Genomic DNA, 23,277 nt, shown 5'->3' with positions numbered 1-23,277 from the left:
GTGTGTGTCGTCTTGGTGGTGAGTGGTTCATGCGGGGGGGGGGGCTGGGGTTAGGTTTAATTTCGGACGCAACATCAGTAGTGTTCCTCCAGGTCATGGGGTGTTTCGGCCATCACGCTATACACCCTCGCCAGAGGTGGCCAGCTCAGGGGGATCAGCCCCGAACTTGCGTCAATCCTAATTCGTCATGAGAATGGCTGACGTCTCATGAGACTATGCAAGGCAGGGGCGTCCTTTTCCCTGAGTCAGGCCTAAGCTGACCGCATACCTTCTGGTTGGCTACTTCGGGGCCCAGCAGGGATCTTTCCTTCTCATAAAAAGCCACTGGCTGCTTCTTTCGGCTGCTTCCGATGCAGCTTTGATGGCTGAACGCAGGCTTTGGCCTCTGATTCCCAGGTCTGTAAACAATCTGGTGGTAGATCTTGCCACAAACCCTCTGCACCCCACCTCCACTGGGCGGACTTCAGTGTTCCAGCCGCGGTGTTGTGCTTCGGCGGCGAGCTCAGCATAGCGTAGATGTTTCCGCTCGTAAGCTTCATCCACTGCGTCCTCCCAGGGTACGGTTAGTTCAATGATGTACACCTTTTTTAGAGAAGGGGACCAGAGAACCAAGTCAGGTCTCAGGGTGGTTATGGCGATCTCTTTAGGAAACACAAGCTGTCGTCCAATATCAGTCAGCATCTTCCAGTCGCGGGCCAACCGTAGCTGGCCTCGCTCAGATGGTGTCGAGCTGCTCCTGGTAACCTTTGCCCCCTCACGGACAAAGGTAATTGCCTGTTGGTGGTTGGATGCTGATGGCGGTAGGGAGTTGGTGGCAGCTCGTTTGTCCTCCAGGGTGGATGCAAAGATCTTCAGGACTTGGTTGTGACGCCACGTGTAGCGTCCTTGGGCGAGACTAGTTTTGCATCCTGAAAGAATGTGCCTGAGGGTGGCTGGCGTGGAACAAAGGGCACACCCCGGGTCTTCACCATACCACTGGCCAAGGTTAACTGGTGTTGGAAGGACGTCGTATGTAGCTCTGATAATAAAGCTCAACTGCCTCGCTTCCATGGCCCACATGTCCTTCCAGCTAATCTTCCTCCTCTCCACACTGTCCCATCGCGTCCACTGTCCCTGCTTGGCAAGAGAGACTGCCTTGGCCCATCTTCCAGCCTCCTCCTGATGGCGTACTTCCTCCACCACCATCTTCCTCCGTTCTGGTGCTGTGGCCTTACTCCAAGCAGGGCGAGCAGCTGTTAGCCCGAAGCCTCCTCTTCCCTGCTGAACATGCCCCACAATGTCAGCATGTTTGAGGGCTGCTGTTGCTTCCTCCACCGCTTTGGCTGGTGTCCATTTGCGCCCGGTTGCCAAGGTTGGTGCGTTGTTGCTCACCACTAAATCTCTGGATTCATTCAGTGTCATCTGGAGTCTTGTTTTTGCACACTTGAACTCCTCTGTGAGACTGGTGAGGGGCAGCTTGAGGATGCTATCTCCGTAGAGACCTATGGTCAGGGATTAAAGCAAAAAAAAATCTCCTGCCGGAAAAACAAATTCGGGCCAAATCGGTGGCTTTCCGTGCGCAAAGCGCGAGTGCGATTTTCCGTTCTAATGCTTTGACTTTTCTTTCGGAAAATGTGAACACATTTCCGCGTTGTAGAAAATCAATGACACATCGCTAGTCAACTAACACGGCTTGTTTTGTGAGCATGCTAAACAATGTAAAGTAGTGTTCTAGTTAACTAGGTAGCAGTCCAATCCATTTCGCTGCAGTATTTTGGCTTGACTAGCGAGTTTGTGTTGTGATTCTCAACAACGTTGAAACGTAGTTTCACCCTTTTCCATAGTTTTGAATAATAAATGTGTGGACTGACGATGTAGCGCAGCCTAACTTATTCTAATAATTATTTAACATACTTTTATTCTGATAATTATTCCCCCCTCCTCCCAGACAAGGTCACATTATTATTGGATTGGTTGTTTGCGTGTCGGGTGAAGTTAGCTAAACATTTAAACCTGCTAGCTAGCAAGAGAAACATAATGTCACTCTCCAAAGGTCTAAAGAGGAAAGTTGACGGTGAAAACAGGGCATTTAAACAGGAATGGACAGCGAACTATGCGTTCATCCTACCTGGTTTCATCAATGCAAAGCCGTTGTGAGACTCACATTTTCCGTGCTCACAATGTTCCCTTCCACCTATACATGCGAGTCGTCCTTTTCGTCAATGAATGCGATAAAGACGGACTAGAGGAATCGATTGGTGCATAAAAACCTTGAGAACTGCCGGATTAAAGTGACGTCCATAATAATAATAATAAATAATAATAATACATTAGACTTATAGCGCTTTTCTAGACACTCAAAGACGTCCATATCACCAGATAGCCAACAAATAGTGACCGATGGGAGATGCCAGTTTTCTCATTAAGTGAGATTTAATAGCCTAATATTATTTTTGCTATTTTTAATGAATGGCTCATTGTAATTATTATCCATAGTAATGTAGCGTGTTTGCTCTGTCGTTTCAGGAGCATATAGGCTAAGCGGATTCAGCTTTTTTTTGCGCCTATTTTGTTGTCAATGTTTTTCATAAAATTAAACTGCATTTGCTTTGTTACTGTTCACATGTGTGGTGCAGTCACATTCACATAGCCTATAAGTAAACATTAAGTTTGAATGATTTACTGAGCTGGCGTTACTTTTTTCAAACCACACACCGCATGTCGGCTATTTCAGCACCACGCACCATGTCCACCTACTTCTCACTATGAGGGGTTCAGCGTCAGTGCACCCCGCTCTGTTACTGTCGCATAGTTGTAGCCAATAAAGGCCTATATGTAGGCTATATAGGCTATTATATATCATTTATATACCTAATACCAACATCAAAATAGATTGTATGCCTCTACAAATCATATTACACCAGGTAAAATCCGTCACAACTTGGAATAAATCCGTCGCAACTTGGAATAAATTGACGGAAATCCGTCGTAGCGACGGAGAACTTTAATCCCTGCCTATGGTGGTAAGGCATCGTGGAATTCCGAGCCATTTCTTGATGTAGCCTGTGACTCCTCTTTCCAACTTCTCTACGGTTGAGATTGGGACCTCATACACTGCGAGGGGCCACAGCATCCGTGGTAGGAGTCCAAACTGCAGGCACCAAGCCTTTAACTTTCCAGGTAGCTGTGTTTTGTCGATGGACTGCAGGCCACTGCTGATATCTTTGCGCAGTTGTAGCACCTGGTCTTTGTCCTTCAGGCTTGCATCATACCACCTGCCAAGGCTTTTTACAGTTTGCTCAGACACTGTTGGGATTGGATCATCGCCGATGAAGAATTTCAGGTCAGAGAGCACTCCCTTCACAATTGAGATGCTTCGTGACTTGGATGGTTTGATCTTCATACGGGCCCAACTGATGTTCTCTTCCAGTTTTCTGAGCAGCCTCCTGGTGCATAGGACGGTGGTGGTCAATATTGTAATGGAATGAAATGGACTTTATTTGTCATTGCTACAGTACAGGTACCAAACAATGAAATTTAGGAGGGGTGGCTCCCCTGGTGTTAGGAAAGGAAAAAGAAAACACATTTTAGAAAAAGCATAGATGCATAAAATCACAAGAAGGTAAGGAGCTGGTTTACATCAATAAAGGCTATGTACACAATCCACTGTACTATACTGCACAGATAGTCAACTAGGGTTGTCATATTGCACAAAGAGTATTTTTTCACATTATTTTAAAGTGTCACAGTTTGCAGGCTTGAAAATGTACATGTTTGTGCCTCAGCACTAGCTGCCATACAATCCGTCCGGACTGTCCTGGGCCCAGAACTTTAGGCCTTTTCTGTGTTCAGGGCCTTGACGGCCCTGTGGTAGAAGCAGTCCTTCAGTCTGTTTGTCTTAGCGGCCGGGGTCCTGTACCTCCTGTTCGAGGGCAGCTTGACAAAGTGTACGTGCCCAGGGTGGGTCGGGTCCCTGGAGATCTTGGAGGCCCTCCTGAGACAGTGTGTGTTGTACAGCTCCTCCAGAGAGGGGAGGGGGGCGCCGGTGATCTTCTGTGCTGTTCTCACGACTCTCTGTAGCTCGTTTCTCTCCGCTGTTGTGCAGCTGTGGAACCAGTTGGAGATGCCGAAGGTGAGGATGCTCTCCACTGCGCCGTGGTAGAAGGCCACCAGTATCTCCTGCTTGTTGTGTTGTTTCCTGAGGCATCTCAGGGTGTATAGCCGCTGTTGTGCCCTCTTGATGGTGCCTTTAGTGTTGTCCTTCCAGGCCAGGTCATCCCGCATGTTGTGTCCCAGGAATCGGAGGGTTGAGACTCTCTCCACGCTCTCTCCGTCGATGAGCAGGGGCTGGATCTCAGACTTTTTCCTCCTGAAGTCTACGATGAATTCCTGGGTCTTTGACTTGTTTAGCAGCAGGTTGTTAACCTTGCACAGCTTGCTCAGTTGCTCTACCTCATCCCTGTACGCCGCCTCGTCCCCCCCCGAGATACATCCAACCACGGTGGTGTCGTCTGCAAACTTTACGATGTAGTTGCTGGGGTGGACGGGGGTGAAGTCGTGGGTGTAGAGGTTGTAGAGGATGGGGCTTAGCACGCAGCCCTGGGGTGACCCAGTGCTGAGGCTGAGGGCTGTGGAGGTGTGGGGGCCCACCCGCACCCTCTGGGGGCGGTCGGTCAGGAAGTCCTTGATCCACGCACATATAGAGTGTGATAGACCCAGGTCTAGTAGTTTGGTCACTAGCCTGTCTGGAAGGATGGTGTTGAAGGCGGAGCTGAAGTCCACGTAGAGCAGTCTCGCGTAGCTGTTTCCCCTCTCCAGGTGGGATAGAGTGGCGTGGAGAGTCGTCGCTATGGCGTCCTCTGTGGACCTGTGGGCTCTGTAGGCGAACTGGTATGGATCCAGGTTGGGCGGGAGGTGTGTGAGTATGTGGGCCCGGACTAGTTTCTCGAAGCACTTCATGATGATTGGTGTGAGTGCCACCGGGCGGTAGTCGTTTAGGCAGCTCACCGTGCTTTTCTTCGGGACTGGGATGATAGTTGAGGTTTTCAGGCAGGGTGGGACGGTGGCCTGGGACAGGGACTGGTTAAAGATGTTGGTGAAAACCCCGGCCAGCTGGTCGGCGCAGTCTCTCAGCACCCGTCCCAGGACGCCATCCGGCCCGAGGCTTTCCTGGGGTCCACCGCCTTCAGTACGCGTCTCACCTCATGCTCTGTGAGGGTGAGGCTGCTGAGAGCTGGAGAGAGTGGTGTTTGTGTTGTGGTTACCTCCGTTCGCCCCTCGTCGAACCGGGCGTAGAAGGTGTTCAGCTTTCCCGCCAGCAGGGGGTCGTCCTCTGCGGCTGTGAGCCTGTTGGCTCTGAAGTTTGTCATCTGCTGAACCCCCTGCCACATCCGCCTGGAGTCGTTGCTCAGGAGGCATTCCTCAATCTTCTCTCTGTTCCCTGCCTTGGCCGCTTTGATGCCGCGCTTTAGGTTGGCCCTGGTGGAGCTGTACAGCGGTGTGCGCTTCCCTGCGAAGAAGGCGTTGTCCCTCTCATTTATCAGTTTTTGGACCTTCCCAGTCATCCATGGCTTCGTGTTGGGGTAGACCCGGACCCGTTTGTCCACGGTGACTGAGTTGGTGCAGTTCACTATGTGGTTCAGAACCGACGACGTGTACTGTTCCAGGTCCTCATGCTCATATTCCTGCCATAGGGTGTCATTTAGGCAGATCTGCAGTGGAGCGGACCCTTCTGGCCAGGTTCTGACAGTCTTAGTGGTGGTGGGAGCACTTTTCCCCATTGTAGTGTATGCAGGAATCAGGAGGATTGACACATGGTCAGACATGCCTAGATGAGCTAGCGGACTAGCCTTGTAAGCACGTTTGATGTTGGTGTATACCTTATCCAGTGTTTTTTCTCCTCTCGTTGCACATTTTACATGCTGGTAGAACTTGGGTAGTACTGCCTTCAGGTCGACATGATTAAAGTCCCCCGCTATGATGTGAATAGCCTGTGGATCAGTACTTTGTTGGCTACTAAGGACGTCATATAGTCGCGCCAATGCTACTTTGCTGTCTGAGCTAGGCGCTATATACACACATGTAATTAGCACCGCGTTAAACTCCCTAGGCAGGTATGTGGGTCGGCATTTAACAGTCAAGTATTCTAGGTCTGGGGAGCAGTGGCTACTTACAGTTTTCGTGTTTAAGCACCAGCTATCCTTCGTCGATATTATGATCCCACCTCCTCTTGACTTCCCGCTACGCTCCGTTCGGCGCGATGTAGCGTTCGGCCCTCTAAGCTAACGGTAGCGTCCACAATGTTGTCATTTAGCCAGGTTTCGGTCAGAATAATCACACAGCTATCCCCTACGATGCTGTTTTTGGCCACCTGTAGTCTCAGTTCATCCATCTTGTTCGTCAGGGATCTGACGTTAGAGAGGAAAATGCTTGGTAAAGCTGGTTTGTTTGGGTTTCTCCTTAGCCTTGCTAACAGGCCTCCCCGGCGGCCTCGGGGTTGTTTACGATCTCGCCTCCGTCGCTTCCGCCTCAGGGAGGGGACTGAGAACCAAGGTTCTCCCGGTACACGGGCTATCTCGTTATATATCCTGTGTTGCTTCAGAAACTCCGCTGTAACTGTCTTGTCGTTTTGCGTGCCGATTTCTAATAAGTCGAGCCTGCTGTAGGTACTATTTACACAACTGTTCCCTATAAGTACTAAGATAAAAGTGTACATACAAATGTACTTACAAACACAAAGAAACACCAGTGTAGAAGCCACTCCGAGCCGCGCGACTGAGTAGCGCACCGCCATCTATGTCGTCCATGTAAGCTCTGAGTGGAGGGAGACGCTGACCAGAGTCAACTCGCTGTCCGCCTACAACCCATTTTGAGGCTCGGATGATGACTTCCATTGCCATCACAAATGCCAGGGGTGAAATAGTGCATCCCGCCATGATGCCTACTTCCAGGCACTGCCAAGAGGTGGTAAAGTCAGAGGTGGTAAAGCAGAACTGCATGTCTTGGAAGTAGGATTTAACCAGGGCTGTGATGGTGTCCGGTATGTGGAAGAAGTCGAAGGCAGATCACAGGAGTTTGTGGGGCACAGAGCCAAAGGCATTGGCAAGGTCCAGTAGCCCATATACGCATTATGCATTTGGGTATTTCGGGTCCAAAGGTGAATTATTCTATACTATTCTATTTTCATTTCTCTTGTCATCTCAAATTGACTGACGGATCTATAGCGGACAAGTTTGGACACAATTAAATAGCAAGATGTAACCCAAACTATTAACCCTAACTATTTACTATCAATATAAGTTACTGTGACTGACGGTGGAAATGCATGTTTAAGACATTTACTGTATGAGAGGCTTTTATGAGAGCATCTTGCTGCTGATTTATTTATTTAATATCCAGAAATTGTTTTTGGCAGATGATTTTCCCATTTGATGTAATTCATATTTTGACTTTTGCTAATTCTATCATCTGTGTACTGTTTCCTCCATAAGTATTTATTATTCATTGCCTTTAAATTAATAAATAATTAAATTATGATTATATAATGATTGGAGCAATTTGAGCTGCAACGTTTGCATGAAAAGCGCTATACAAATAAAGTTAATATTATTATTATTATATACGACACACATGAAGCAATGTTTCCCTCGTCATTGTATTCAATGCCAAAACCGAAATGACCCCACACCGCAGATTTGTAGGAATCCGGGGCTTCCTCAAACTGTTGCCTCTCAACCACATTCATGCTCTCAACTCTGCTCGCCATGAACAAACATTTGAACAAGTTACAGAAGCAACTGCTTTCTAGACAAACTTGACCTCGAACTTTGAATGGAACGCAACATAAATCGAAAATGCCACAATTCACTAGTGCGTATTGAACCATGGCTGGCGAACCGTACGTTTTTATTTTATTTTTATATATATATTTAACCAGGTGACCTCATTGAGATAAGGAATCTCTTTTCCAAGAGGGACCTGGCCAAGAGGGGCAGCACAAGGACACAGGCATACATTCAATACACAGATAGACATAATACAAAATAACAAGAAATTAAAAGCAGGTTTGGGCAGGCACAGATACTGAATTACCGCTTTTATATATAATGTGCAGTGATGAGTAAGGTGTTTACAACCAGTGACAAATCTCAAGGCACAATGATACACAGAATCCAAAGAATGCAGATATTGAGCAGAAGTCTTGTACAGGAGGTCACCATAATCTAGCAGAGGTAAGAAGGTCATTGATACAAGGTTGTTGAGCTTAGAGATTAGCTTTGAGATATGGGACTTAAAAGACAGTTGGCGATCAATGTGAATACTTATAGCTTGTGACTAGTTCAAGTGCTTTTCTGTGGGAGGTTAAAACAGGGAGATCTTGTGGCTCTCTAGCTTTGGTTCAATATAAAAGCGAAAACCGTTGCACCCCTAATACATACAGTGCACAAAAAGTGGGAAGTTGTAGACTGGCCATGTCAATTTAAAGGATACAAGATACTTAAAGCAAAACCTCCTGAAAACTAGCAACAACTGAAGATGGCTGCAGTACAGGTCTGGCAGAGCATTACCAGAGAAGATAGTGACAGTGATAATTACATTACTTGGAGTCAGATTATTACAGACACACACATGGACAATATTAAAGATGTATTGCATTAAGCAGGTGAAAACACCCTAAAATAAAAGATGAGAATCTATACTTCACTGTACTACCTCATAGTAATTGTTCAGTTAACCCATTTAAACCAGGGGCGTTGTTGCGTTGTTCTACCTTTCAAGCCGGGAAAGCGGATACGTCATTTTGTAGTATTTGTATTCTTTCCACATTCTTCTGGTCTCTTAACCAATGAAATGCATCAACATATACACGTGGGAGTATCTACACACGTGCTTTTTCTTTGTTTTGTTTTTTTTCAAAATCTTGGCAACAGCGGAGAAGTTTCTGAAGTTAGTTCTGACGGGAGTGATATTGATGATGAGCTGCAACGTTTGCAGGAAAAGCGCTATACAAATAAAAGTTATTACTATTATTATTATTATTATTATGACAATGTTATAACTGATTCGGATGATTTAGAAGGCTTTGAAACGGAATGGAAGACGGACAACTAGCACCGTAATCCTAGGAGGCGTTTCAACCGCACCCCGGGGGTGAAAATCAATATACCTGCAGTCGCAACACCGATGCAGGTATTTGAAAATCATTTTACAGAGGAACTCTGGCGCGTCTCGTCACCAAACAAACCCTTATAGTGCCCAGACCAGAACCACTCCATCCAGAGCAAAGTCGGCTGACGTTAGTCTGACGGAGATGAAGACTTTTATTGGGCTGTGCATCAGTATGGGGCTTCTTATACTGTCAGTTCGGAGAGACTACTGGTAACAGAAGAAAGATCTCTTCAAGACCAATTTCCTAAAGCACATGTCCCGGGACAGATTTGTCTCTGGAGGTAATAACAGTAATAATACTAATTGATTGTGATGATAGTATAATAAGAAATTACTATGTTTATGTCTCCTATTACTTTAGGTGTCTTTGAGTACCCTGAAAAGTGCAATATAAATAACATTTAATATTATTATTATTATTATTATTATTATTATTATTATTATTATTATAGTAGGCTAATGAGAACTATTTATATTTCTTCCAATGGTGTATGTTATATTGCTTTCACCCAAGGTAACTTACATGAATCTGGATTTTCAGGTATCTACACCTCCAGGACAACCAGGCAGCTGACATGGATTATGTGAGGGGACTGTCCTCTGTCCTGCCCTCTGTGACTGCACTGCCACACTTTATTTTTATTTATTTTTATTGAAAATAGTGCTTAAATTATTTTTAATGAAGGTTTGGACTCCTTAATAAATAATAAACTCCAATTCCCATGAATTTCGTTTCTATCTAATACAGAGGCTGAGAAATATATTTTTTAGTAGGCTTTGACACTTTTGTTGAATTATCAGAAAAACGTCAAGTTTTAGGGGGTTATTCTAATTCTCATTTTAGGCCTTAATGGGTTAATGAATGATTGTTTTGTTAGTAAATGATTTAAGATCCAACCATCCAATGGATGCCAGGCAAATCCTACTGTATACTACAGTATTCAATTCAAAACATACCCAGCCAGTAGTTTTTCTCGTTGCTGGAATCATAGAGGTGTGATGGCAGCCTCCTCATCTTGGTTGAGGGATCATCGTCTGGGAAATGCTGGGAGACTCCAAGCTCAATGACAAAGAACATACAGGAGAAGATGTCCTGGAGGTCATAAAAGTCATCTCTGTCCACATTCCCCAAAGATCTGGCAACTCTGATAGCCCACCGCCGAACCTGGAAAAGGGGGGTGGCGGGTAGAGGGAATGACGTAGAGCACATTGGGGGGAGAGTTAATGCCCATGCCTTGTAATCTAGGCTGAATTACTAACAATTGTCAAATACAACTTGGGACTGTGAAAAATGTATGTATGCACTGACTGCAATGTAAGTCACTTTGGACAAAAGTGTCAGCTAAATGGCATATATTATATATTATTATGTATTAATTAGGGCTATCAATGTTAATGCGTTAATGATCACAGTTAATTTGGAAACCTTAACGCAGTAAAAAAAAAAAAACGGATTATTTATCATATCATATATTACCAAGTTCTACGACATGCGTGGAAAACCCACTCTAGAGGGGTTTCAAGACAGACGGATTTGTATACTGGGTTGAATGATGACAGTTGTTGGTTACATTCATGAACACTTATGTTTACATGTATAGACGCTAATCACTCTCTTCTGGGTCCTTTGTGTCAGATGAATGATCCTGTCTGCAATCAAATAGACACCTTTTTTCACTTCTCCAGTAAGCATGCTAACTATGCTAGTAACTCAGAGCTAGAGGACTCAATCACCATTTATTCATTCAACTGTTAGAGGACACTGATGCAGAGCATGGTGACTTACTTTGTCATTCAAACGTTCGCTGGTTAAGTCAAGGGACAGTATGTAAGCGGGAGTGCGATTTGAGAGAGGAGATTGGCATGTTTATGGACAGCGTAGGTAAAGCTGAGGATTTCCTCGAACTGCATGATGAGGGTTTTGTCTTTAGTATTTACAGATATTTATGTCATTGTTGAAAAACAGGACATTGTGTGAAAATAGGTCTATGCCAGTCCATTGGAAAATAATGTGTTTCACTTGAACATCAGTGCACATGTAAAAGTAGTTTTTATTTAATACATTAAAAAAGAATATTATTGATGTGATTAACTAAAGAATTTAATCGATTGACAGCACTAGTATTAGCCTAATACAACAATTGCTTGTTGCATTAGTTCATTTAGCACTTTAACAGATCTGAAATAGTCAGATATTACCGTCTCACTAGGGTGCACCAGGAGGAGGTAGATCCCTGGATATTTTTCCAACACCTGGATGGAGTTTGATTTCTCCATCTTACAGAGGGCCTCAACACACATTTCACCTGGAGGAGGAGTAAATCAGCATTGAAAGACAGTTAAAGATCCACCAATTTTGAGTGCATTGATATAAATGTTACTTGTTAATTGAGGAAGCTCATATCAAATCATCTATTCATCTTTCATGCTAATAACAAACAACCTCATACCAAACCATCTATTCATCTTTCATGCCAGTATTTCCTCTATATGCACTGATTCGGTTCATGTTTTTATACCAGTGTTTCCTCCAGGAATTTTCACATTAGTGGCGGAGCGGTTGTCTTTCGCGCGCGAAGTAGGCCTACATGACAGTACACGCACAAAACCGGCTAACGTTACTCATTAACTGTTTACACAAGTAAAATCACAGTGTGACAGTCAGATGGAGCATTCGGTAAACAACAACAGCAAGGTAATGCTATCAGTTGAGTTAAAGAAAACCAACTCTTACCTTTGAGGACACCAACATGAGACCTGCTTACCCGTACCTCCGCCGTTCTGTTCGTGGTGATTTTAGAGGCAATAGATTATTTTTGCCCCGCGCATATTGCTATGAATAGTTCGAAGCTAGGTGCTTGCACGTTAGGTGCGAGGCTGCTCGGTTAACCCATTAGCGGGAACATTATTTGTTTCACAAAATAGGCTGATTTAGTTGACCATGAACATCAGAGACTAGACTACATTACAAATGTTCATTTAAAATACTCTATACTGAGCACTGGTATAAGAACATGAACCAGAGAACAGCAGTAAATGCAATAACCCACAGTCGTCGCTGATGATGTTGCATTTTCGATTAGGATACACTTACAGGATTAAAGGGACCGGCGTGTGTCCCGCTAAATTCGGACCAATCACAAAACTGTTTTGAAAGCGCGTCGCCTCGCGCCGCGCGCCTGTTGAGAACGATTCAGTCTCGATTGCAGTGCGAACACAAACGACGAGGTTAATTGCAACATTGTAACATATTGTAAATAACTACGCCCTAAATCGTAACGAAATGTTGGTCTGGAAGCGGCCTAAATCTAGCTTCAATCTGCTTTTTTTCTGTTCTCCGGTCATAATAACTCGCTGCCTTTCTGCGCAGCCTGAATCAAAGTGGACTGTCTGAATCAATTAGTGGCGGAGGAAATTCATTCGTGGCAGCCCGCCACGAATAAATGCATATAGAGGAAACACTGCAGTGCTCAGTATACGAGTATTTTAAATGAACATTAGTAATGTAGTCTCTGATGTTCATGGTCAACTAAATCAGGCTATTTTGTGAAACAAATAATGTTCCCGCTAATGGGCTAACCGAGCAGCCTCGCACCTAACGCTAGCTTCGAACTACTCATTGCATAAACGTTGGTAAATGTCATAAATGACACAGTATTGGCAGGGGGAAAAGAAGGGGAGTCTAATTTTTATTGACAACGGATTTACATGATGGAAAAACATGCAGCTAAAATTCATGGAACATTTGCACAATAAGAGACACAAGGTGTGGTCGCATAGTCTAATTATAAGCCAATATGTGCGGGGCAAAAATAATCTAAAATCACCACGAACAGAACGGCGAAGGTACGGGTAAACAGGGCTCATGTCGGTGTCATCAAAGGTAAGAGTTGGTTTTCTTTAACTCAGCTGATAGCATTACCTTGCTGGTTGTTTACCGAATGCTCCATCAGACTGTCACACTGTGATTTGACTTGTGTAAACAGTTAATGAGTAACGTTAGCCCGCTTTGTGCGTGTACTCTCATGTAGGCCTACTTCGTATTGATGAGCTGATGATCTTTCATTGTGTGTGTGTGTGTGTGTGTATGTATGGTGTGGGTATACTGTATGTATGTATGTATGTATGTGACTGTCAATCACAAGTTTATATTCTACGGATGTTGTGCGTGTATGCGCGTTCCCGGTTCCATGTGTACACTTGTGTACTTCATATTCGATGAGCTGATTATCTCTTGTGTACTTCATATTCGATGAGATCTTTCTGTGTGTGTGTGTGTGTGTCAGTGTCTTGGGCGTATCTGTCAGTCACATGTATATTATACGGTAACCTATGTTAAGTGCTGTATGTATGCGTGTTCCGCATGTTCTGCTGCAGTTGTAGCCTCGGGATATCTTGGTATTTGATCACCTTCTATATAAAATCACCTGCTCGGCTTTAATGACTTAACCGCTATTTAAAAGAAAAAAATGTTTTTGCCACCCTCTAGTTTTTGGTGAAATTACGTCTTTGTAATTTCTAAAAAAGTTGTAAAACTAAAAAGGTTAGTTGTAAAACTAGAAAATTGCGCGCGCTGTGCGTGCGAAAAGTGACCACCCCGCCACTAATGTACGGATCGCCCTCCACGGTACATGTGTACCATGGATCAATTGCAAAATGTTAACAAGTAATAATATTACTTAATATTAGTTAATATCTCTTGTAAATCACAATGTAGAGTTGCCATGAAAAGATAGACGCGACAGTTGCGTGCTTTGTTTTACTGTAAAGCGCAATGATAGGTTGATAATGCGAAAAAATAAGAATCCGTTGTTTACTCACTACACGTGAAGCTGAGAATCCACAACAACAAGGCTGCGTTCGTAAATTCGCTCTGGAATCTGATCAGCATTCAAGGAACGCCTCTTGTCCAATCAAATTACTTGGTCCCATTATGACGTCGGACCCAGTGTGCGCTCCGGCGCTCTCAAAGCGAATTTACGAACGCGGCCCAAGTGTATCATGGCGAGCTCGTTACGTTGTTCGGCGGAGAAGAACTCGAAATGCCTCCCTCGACATTTAAATCCCATGTATGGGAGCACTTTGGCTTCTCTGTCAATTATGACGGGAGGCACGAAAAAGGCAGCTCGACAACTTCTGATAATGTAGGCATTTTTTTCATACCATGTTCAAAATAAGGGTTCACTTTATTATTTAGTTAAAAGTGGCATAAAACATGTTTATTTGTCTGCTATAAAGAGCCCAGTGATTCACTGCTGCAACCAGGCGCATCATTTCAGTTGAATGTGTATTTCAGTATAATATGTAATGTTTGAGTGTACAGTGTTTCCTCTATATGCATATATTGGTGGCGGGCCGCCACGAATGAATTTCCTCCGCCACTAATTGATTCAGTCCACTAAGTGCACGATTTCTCCCCCCCCCCAAAAAATAATAATTCCACCTCTGAACATTTTAGCTGATTAAAATATATCTGATCCTAGATCAGCGCTATAATGGATGTTGACTAAAAGTGCACCTAAATCCACGCCCATCTCTCTCTAACCGCTGATCCAAAAACAGATTAATGACATTAAACATTCAGTTGACGACGTGACACAAGGGCTACTCCTGATTGGTCTAAATGTGAACCATCTAAAACAGGGGTCCCCAAACTACGGCCCGCGGGCCGAACACGGCCCACCCCCACACTTGGACCGGCCCTTTAATTAATTTAGTTTAATTAATTTATTAATTTTTAATTAGTTTTGCCATTTAGCAGACGCCTTTATCCAAAGCGACTTACAATTACGAATTACAGGGACATTCCCCCTGGAGTAACTGAGGGCTAAGTGCCTTACCCAAGGGCACACTAGTAGTGGTGTGGCTTCAGGCGGGATTTGAACTCACAACCTTCCGATCACAAGTCCAACTCACTATCCACTAGACCAGAGGTTCCCAAAGTGGGTGCCGCGGCACCTGTCCGGGGGTGCCGCCAAATCTGCTCGTAATTTTTTTTTTTTATATATATATATAATATAAAATTATAATAATAATACATGAATAAACGTTTGTTTATTACATGTGCAATGGAGTTCATAAGCAAATAAAATATATATTTCTCAGATTTGAAAGATATTAATTTACTAACTAGGCCTACTAGTTACTAACTAACTACTCCTCACTGAAGTCTTGGACCAAGCGGTGAAAATTGTTAATTATGTAAAATCACGCCCGCTGAAGTCACGGCTGTTCAGCACATTGTGCAATGAGATGGGGTCCGAGCATGAGGGGCTCTTATTACACACAGAGGTCCGCTGGCTGTCGCGGGGCAAGGTGTTATCCCGTGTCTATGAGCTCCAAGATGAACTGATGTCAGTGAGCACGACTTGCCATACAAAGAACAATTGGAAGATGAATCGTGGTGGATTAAGCTTGCTTATCTGGCAGATATTTTCAGCCACCTTAATGACCTCAACATAAAAATGCAAGGGAAGGCTGAGAATATCCTGACAGCGACAGACAAACTGAACGGATTCCGATCCAAATTGAGACGGTGGCAAGACGTGGTGGCCAAGAAAAACACAAATGTTTACGTTGACGGCCAATGACGCAGCACACAAGTCAGCGTCTTTCTTGAATCTGATCGCTGCGCACCTACGTATGCTGGAGGAGAGATTTGAGTCCTATTTCCCTCCAATGAACGAAGACTTCGACTGGCTCCGGGATCCGTTCAACCCCCTCTCATCAGCATCAGCCGCTAGTTTGAGCAGCAAAGCTCAAGATGAACTGGCAGAGCTCATTATGGACCGCACACTGAAGCTCAAACATGGTGAGCTAGGTTTGGATAGGTTTTGACTGCTTGTGGGACATGAATATCCATCTCTCTCAGAGAGCGCCATCAAGGTGCTTTTACCCTTCCCAACCTCCTACTTGTGCGAGCTGGCTTTTTCTTCTCTAGCATACGTCAAGAACAAGACACGCACGCGTCTGTCAGTGGAACAGGACCTGCGTGTCGCGGTGTCCACTATCTCTCCCCGCATAAAGAGACTCTGCTCCCAAAAGCAGGCGCATGTGTCCCACTAATGCGCACAACATATTTCTTTGTTTTGTATTTCTCTCAATTTTTACAATTCTGTCATGATTATTATTGTTAAATTATTATACCCGTTTGGTTCAGATGTGAAATAATAATCTCAGAATGAGCATTGAAATGAGAATTACATTTTAAGGCATTATTTTAAGCCCCCCAAAAAAGCATTGTTCCATTGATTGATTATACAGGCCTTTGATATTTTATTTGTGTGAAGAATTCCCTCTGAGTCTCCTCCCATATTGTACAATCCTTGAGGGCCACAATTTTATTTAATTTAGCGATAGTTTGACTGACCTATGCATTCTTGCCCATCCATTACAGTTCATTTATGACTTTTATTATCTTGTTAAAATTCATTGGGGCAATACTTATGTATTATATATAAACACACATTTTCAAACCAATTCATCGTGTATTGTTTTTAGTTTAAGCTCCGAGGCATTTTTTAAATCTTCGTAGAGTTGGGGTGCCTTGGAGAAGGGGGAAAGCTTCAGGGGTGCCTTGGTTAAAAAAAGTTTGGGAACCTCTGCACTAGACCACCCCTACTGCCCTTTGAACAACGTCGCCCCCACACACTCTCAACAATGCCAGAAACATATTTTGAAAATTAAACTTTAAATATATGTTTTAATCATATCATATCTGTATTTGATATTAAAGGTTGGCTTTCAAATTAAAATTTCCCTTAGTTATAAACTATTTTCATTAATAACATTATTAGTTAGTTTCACCCGCCCACAGCATGCGGATCTATAGCAGGTGCACGCGAGCTAGAACGAAAATTCAGAGAGATGAATATGGCCAAACGGTTGGTAGAGAGAAAAGTTGATTCAGAATGCAGGGTTTTTAACCAACAGTGCACAAGTGATTATTATTGTTAAATGCAAAGAAGTTTGTCAATAAATGTATGAATGTGATCGCGGAGGAGGTGTGTCCCGCGGCACCAGATGAATTGAAACAATGGGGGATAGATAATGTAGATGCCCAGCTGCAGGAGAAAACAAAATAATGTGTTCATGATCTGTGTCAAGCAGGGTTTTTCCTGCATAGAGAATTACACCTCGTTCCAAATTATTATGCAAATTATATTTTTCTCAGATTTTCCTAAATAGTCGATGCAAATGACAATCAGTATAATTTTCAAGTCATCAACCGTTAGAGTATAATTCAAATTTTATTGAACAAACCTCCCAATGATAACAGTATTTTTTTTTTAAATAAAAAACTCAAAATGCACTGTTCCAAATTATTATGCACAACAGAGTTTCAAAACATTTTATAGGTTGTAAAGAACTAAAAATGGTAATTTGATGAATTTAGGGTTAGGAGGTCATATTAGGAGGTCATATTTACTGAAATCAAAAGCTATTTCAAACAAAAACATCTTAACAGGTCAAGTTACATGTTAACATAGGACCCCTTCTTTGATATCACCTTCACAATTCTTGCATCCATTGAACTTGTGAGTTTTTGGACAGTTTCTGCTTGAATTTCTTTGCAGGATGCCAGAATAGCCTCCCAGAGCTGCTGTTTTGATGTGAACTGCCTCCCACCCTCATATATATTTTGCTTGAGGATGCTCCAAAGGTTCTCAATAGGGTTGAGGTCAGGGGAAAATGGGGGCCACACCATGAGTTTCTCTCCTTTTATGCCTATAGCAGCCAATGACACAGAGGTATTCTTTGCATTCTACTCTAACGGTTGATGACTTGAAAATTATACTGATTGTCATTTGCATCGACTATTTAGGAAAATCTGAGAAAAATATAATTTGCATAATAATTTGGAACGAGGTGTAATTCTCTATGCAGGAAAAACCCTGCTTGACACAGATCATGAACACATTATTTTGTTTTCTCCTGCAGCTGGGCATCTACATTATCTATCCCCCATTGTTTCAATTCATCTGGTGCCGCGGGACACACCTCCTCCGCGATCACATTCATACATTTATTGACAAACTTCTTTGCATTTAACAATAATAATCACTTGTGCACTGTTGGTTAAAAACCCTGCATTCTGAATCAACTTTTCTCTCTACCAACCGTTTGGCCATTTTTCATCTCTCTGAATTTTCGTTCTAGCTCGCGTGCATCTGCTATAGATCCGCATTCTGTGGGCGGGTGAAACTAACTAATAATGTTATTAATGAAAATAGTTTATAACTAAGGGAAATTTTAATTTGAAAGCCAACCTTTAATATCAAATACAGATATGATATGATTAAAACATATATTTAAAGTTTAATTTTCTAAATATGTTTCTGGCATTGTTGAGAGTGTGTGGGGGCGACGTTGTTCAAAGGGCCGGTCCAAGTGTGGGGGTGGGCCGTGTCCGGCCCGCGGGCCGTAGTTTGGGGACCCCTGTTTTAGATGGTTCACATTTAGACCAATCAGGAGTAGCCCTTGTGTCACATCGTCAACTGAATGTTTAATGTCATTAATCTGTTTTTGGATCAGCGGTTAGAGAGAGATGGGCGTGGATTTAGGTGCACTTTTAGTCAACATCCATTATAGCGCTGATCTAGGATCAGATATATTTTAATCAGCTAAAATGTTCAGAGTTTTTTTGGGGGGGGAGAAATCGTGCACTTAGTGGACTGAATCAATTAGTGGCGGAGGAAATTCATTCGTGGCGGCCCGCCACCAATATATGCATATAGAGGAAACACTGTACACTCAAACATTACATATTATACTGAAATACACATTCAACTGAAATGATGCGCCTGGTTGCAGCAGTGAATCACTGGGCTCTTTATAGCAGACAAATAAACATGTTTTATGCCACTTTTAACTAAATAATAAAGTGAACCCTTATTTTGAACATGGTATGAAAAAAATGCCTACATTATCAGAAGTTGTCGAGCTGCCTTTTTCGTGCCTCCCGTCATAATTGACAGAGAAGCCAAAGTGCTCCCATACATGGGATTTAAATGACGAGGGAGGCATTTCGAGTTCTTCTCCGCCGAACAACGTAACGAGCTCGCCATGATACACTTGGGCCGCGTTCGTAAATTCGCTTTGAGAGCGCCGGAGCGCACACTGGGTCCGACGTCATAATGGGACCAAGTAATTTGATTGGACAAGAGGCGTTCCTTGAATGCTGATCAGATTCCAGAGCGAATTTACGAACGCAGCCTTGTTGTTGTGGATTCTCAGCTTCACGTGTAGTGAGTAAACAACGGATTCTTATTTTTTCGCATTATCAACCTATCATTGCGCTTTACAGTAAAACAAAGCACGCAACTGTCGCGTCTATCTTTTCATGGCAACTCTACATTGTGATTTACAAGAGATATTAACTAATATTAAGTAATATTATTACTTGTTAACATTTTGCAATTGATCCATGGTACACATGTACCGTGGAGGGCGATCCGTACATTAGTGGCGGGGTGGTCACTTTTCGCACGCACAGCGCGCGCGCAATTTTCTAGTTTTACAACTAACCTTTTTAGTTGTACAACTTTTTTAGAAATTACAAAGACGTAATTTCACCAAAAACTAGAGGGTGGCAAAAACATTTTTTTCTTTTAAATAGCGGTTAAGTCATTAAAGCCGAGCAGGTGATTTTATATAGAAGGTGATCAAATACCAAGATATCCCGAGGCTACAGCTGCAGCAGAACATGCGGAACACGCATACATACAGCACTTAACATAGGTTACCGTATAATATACATGTGACTGACAGATACGCCCAAGACACTGACACACACACACACAGAAAGATCTCATCGAATATGAAGTACACAAGAGATAATCAGCTCATCGAATATGAAGTACACAAGTGTACACATGGAACCGGGAACGCGCATACACGCACAACATCCGTAGAATATAAACTTGTGATTGACAGTCACATACATACATACATACATACATACAGTATACCCACACCATACATACACACACACACACACACACACACACACACAATGAAAGATCATCAGCTCATCAATACGAAGTAGGCCTACATGAGAGTACACGCACAAAACGGGCTAACGTTACTCATTAACTGTTTACACAAGTCAAATCACAGTGTGACAGTCAGATGGAGCATTCGGTAAACAACCAGCAAGGTAATGCTATCAGCTGAGTTAAAGAAAACCAACTCTTACCTTTGATGACACCGACATGAGCCCTGTTTACCCGTACCTTCGCCGTTCTGTTCGTGGTGATTTTAGATTATTTTTGCCCCGCACATATTGGCTTAGAATTAGACTATGCGACCACACCTTGTGTCTCTTATTGTGCAAATGTTCCATGAATTTTGGCTGCATGTTTTTCCATCATGTAAATCCGTTGTCAATAAAAATTAGACTCCCCTTCTTTTCCCCCTGCCAATACTGTGTCATTTATGACATTTACCAACGTTTATGCAATGAGTAGTTCGAAGCTAGCGTTAGGTGCGAGGCTGCTCGGTTAGCCCATTAGCGGGAACATTATTTGTTTCACAAAATAGCCTGATTTAGTTGACCATGAACATCAGAGACTACATTACGAATGTTCATTTAAAATACTCGTATACTGAGCACTGCAGTGTTTCCTCTATATGCATTTATTCGTGGCGGGCTGCCACGAATGAATTTCCTCCGCCACTAATTGATTCAGACAGTCCACTTTGATTCAGGCTGCGCAGAAAGGCAGCGAGTTATTATGACCGGAGAACAGAAAAAAAGCAGATTGGAGCTAGATTTAGGCCGCTTCCAGACCAACATTTCGTTACGATTTAGGGCGTAGTTATTTACAATATGTTACAATGTTGCAATTAACCTCGTCGTTTGTGTTCGCACTGCAATCGAGACTGAATCGTTCTCAACAGGCGCGCGGCGCGAGGCGACGCGCTTTCAAAACAGTTTTGTGATTGGTCCGAATTTAGCGGGACACACGCCGGTCCCTTTAATCCTGTAAGCGTATCCTAATCGAAAATGCAACATCATCAGCGACGACTGTGGGTTATTGCATTTACTGCTGTTCTCTGGTTCATGTTCTTATACCAGTGCTCAGTATAGAGTATTTTAAATGAACATTTGTAATGTAGTCTAGTCTCTGATGTTCATGGTCAACTAAATCAGCCTATTTTGTGAAACAAATAATGTTCCCGCTAATGGGTTAACCGAGCAACCTCGCACCTAACGTGCAAGCACCTAGCTTCGAACTATTCATAGCAATATGCGCGGGGCAAAAATAATCTATTGCCTCTAAAATCACCACGAACAGAACGGCGGAGGTACGGGTAAGCAGGTCTCATGTTGGTGTCCTCAAAGGTAAGAGTTGGTTTTCTTTAACTCAACTGATAGCATTACCTTGCTGTTGTTGTTTACCGAATGCTCCATCTGACTGTCACACTGTGATTTTACTTGTGTAAACTAGGGATGTCCCGATCCCACTTTTTCACTACCGATACCGATACCGATACCTGGGCTTCGGGTATCGGCGATACCGATACCGATCCGATATTTGTATAAATTTTTTGACCCCTGAATATTTTTTTTTTTTTTCCTAACACCAGGGGAGCCACCCCTCCTAAATTTCGTTGTTTGGTACCTGTACTGTAGCAATGACAATAAAGACCATTCATTCATTCATTCATTCAAATACCTCCCCAGTATATAGTCCACACCAACAACAGTTAAATTAAAGACTGCCAGCCTTTATTAAAGCAACAAATGCGACGTGTTGTGGATTGGAACTACGGATCATAAGCTTTCAAATGATGTGTCATACATTGAAATCCGAAAAAATATGAAGTTAGAGTAATTTGAATGTTGTTAGACGTCAGGCACATAGGGTTAACCTCTTTGTAATGAAACCGGAAGCACACAGCGCAGCGCTATGCGCATTTTAAGCGCATATAGGACTCGCGTGAAGCGCTATGCGCATTTTAAGCGCATATAGGACTTGCGTGAAGGATTTCTGCGACACGTGTTTCTGTTCACTGTTTTTATTCTCTCATCGCTTATACACATAAGTTTGACTGCGGATGACAGTAGGATCGGATCGGAGCCTTTTTTTTTTCTGGTCCGATCTCCGATCCAGCATTCAGGACCAATATCGGGTCGATATCCGATCTCAGTATCGGATCGGGACATCCCTAGTGTAAACAGTTAATGAGTAACGTTAGCCGGTTTTGTGGGTGTACTGTCAAGTAGGCCTACTTCGTATTGATCTTTCTGTGTGTGTGTGTGTAATGCGCGTTCCGCATGTTCCGCTGCAGCTGTAGGATATATTGGTATTTGATCACCTTCTATATAAAATCACCTGCTCAACTTTAATGACTTAACCGCTATTTAAGAAATTATAATTGTTGCCACCCTCTAGTTTTTGGTGAAACTACGTCTTTGTTTTGAGCGCCAGTGCGCGTCTTATGCGCGTGCACGCGGGGAAAAAAATGCGCATATCAAACAATCTATTCATCTTTCATGTTAATAACAAACAAAGAAGCAGTTAGAGTAGAGGGACAAACTCACTTAATCTTGGGTGGCCCATCAGGTAGGGGTATTTGAGGATCTCTAGCAGGGGGAAACGCAGGCAGTTTGCATACTCTGCAGCAGTCATCTTTGATACTTTGATCTCCTGGTCATCCTCCACTACAAAGAGGTCATCATCCTCCAGTTCCTTCTCTGTTGCTTGAGAAAAACGGCCAAGAAGGCGGGATGTCTCCAAATCCAACAGGCTCTTCAAGTGTGTGTGTGTGTGTGAGAGAGAGAAAAGGGACAGTTGCTGAGTAGAAGTGCAGAAGAATGACACATTGTGTAAAGCAGGGGTGCATGGCATTGAAAAAAAAGATATAATGTTTTTTAAATTAAATAATGTTAGCCATATAATCCATCCTCACTATGGCATTTGCCACTTGATTGACGTACAGGTAAGCAAGTCTGAGATCTCATATTTTCTAACACCGCGCCAACTGCAAAACACCGGCAAGCGAATTACCTAGTTAGCCTTCCAATTTCTACTATATAATACTAGTAAAGTAAGTAAGTAAAACTTTATTTATATAGCACCTGTGGGGAGCATGGCGCGTTCTGGCCTGCAGAGGGAGCCAGAC

The 23,277-nt window shown here is 43.2% G+C and overlaps 1 protein-coding gene across 1 annotated transcript in view; it reads right to left on the bottom strand.

Moving 5' to 3' along the window:
* The window catches only part of LOC308156003 (putative helicase senataxin), a gene marked incomplete at its 3' end in the record, with an annotated part of 69,425 nt that extends 46,614 nt beyond the window's left edge, over positions 1-22,811 (bottom strand). Inside the window, exons 1-3 of the mRNA XM_080529365.1 lie at positions 22,697-22,811; positions 11,347-11,453; positions 10,105-10,312 (exon numbers count right to left, since the gene is read on the bottom strand). Of these exons, the coding sequence (XP_080385491.1) occupies positions 10,105-10,312; positions 11,347-11,453; positions 22,697-22,784 (403 nt within the window). The 5' untranslated portion in view covers positions 22,785-22,811. The remainder of the gene's footprint in view (positions 1-10,104; positions 10,313-11,346; positions 11,454-22,696) is intronic.
* Positions 22,812-23,277: the final 466 nt, after the last annotated feature.

This window comes from Nansenia antarctica, assembly GCF_963989245.1.
Source record: "Nansenia antarctica genome assembly, chromosome: 4".
In the NCBI taxonomy this organism is placed as follows: domain Eukaryota; kingdom Metazoa; phylum Chordata; class Actinopteri; order Argentiniformes; family Microstomatidae; genus Nansenia; species Nansenia antarctica.
The sequence above is the reverse complement of the archived record's forward strand: the minus strand, read 5'-3'. Positions and strand labels throughout refer to the sequence as shown.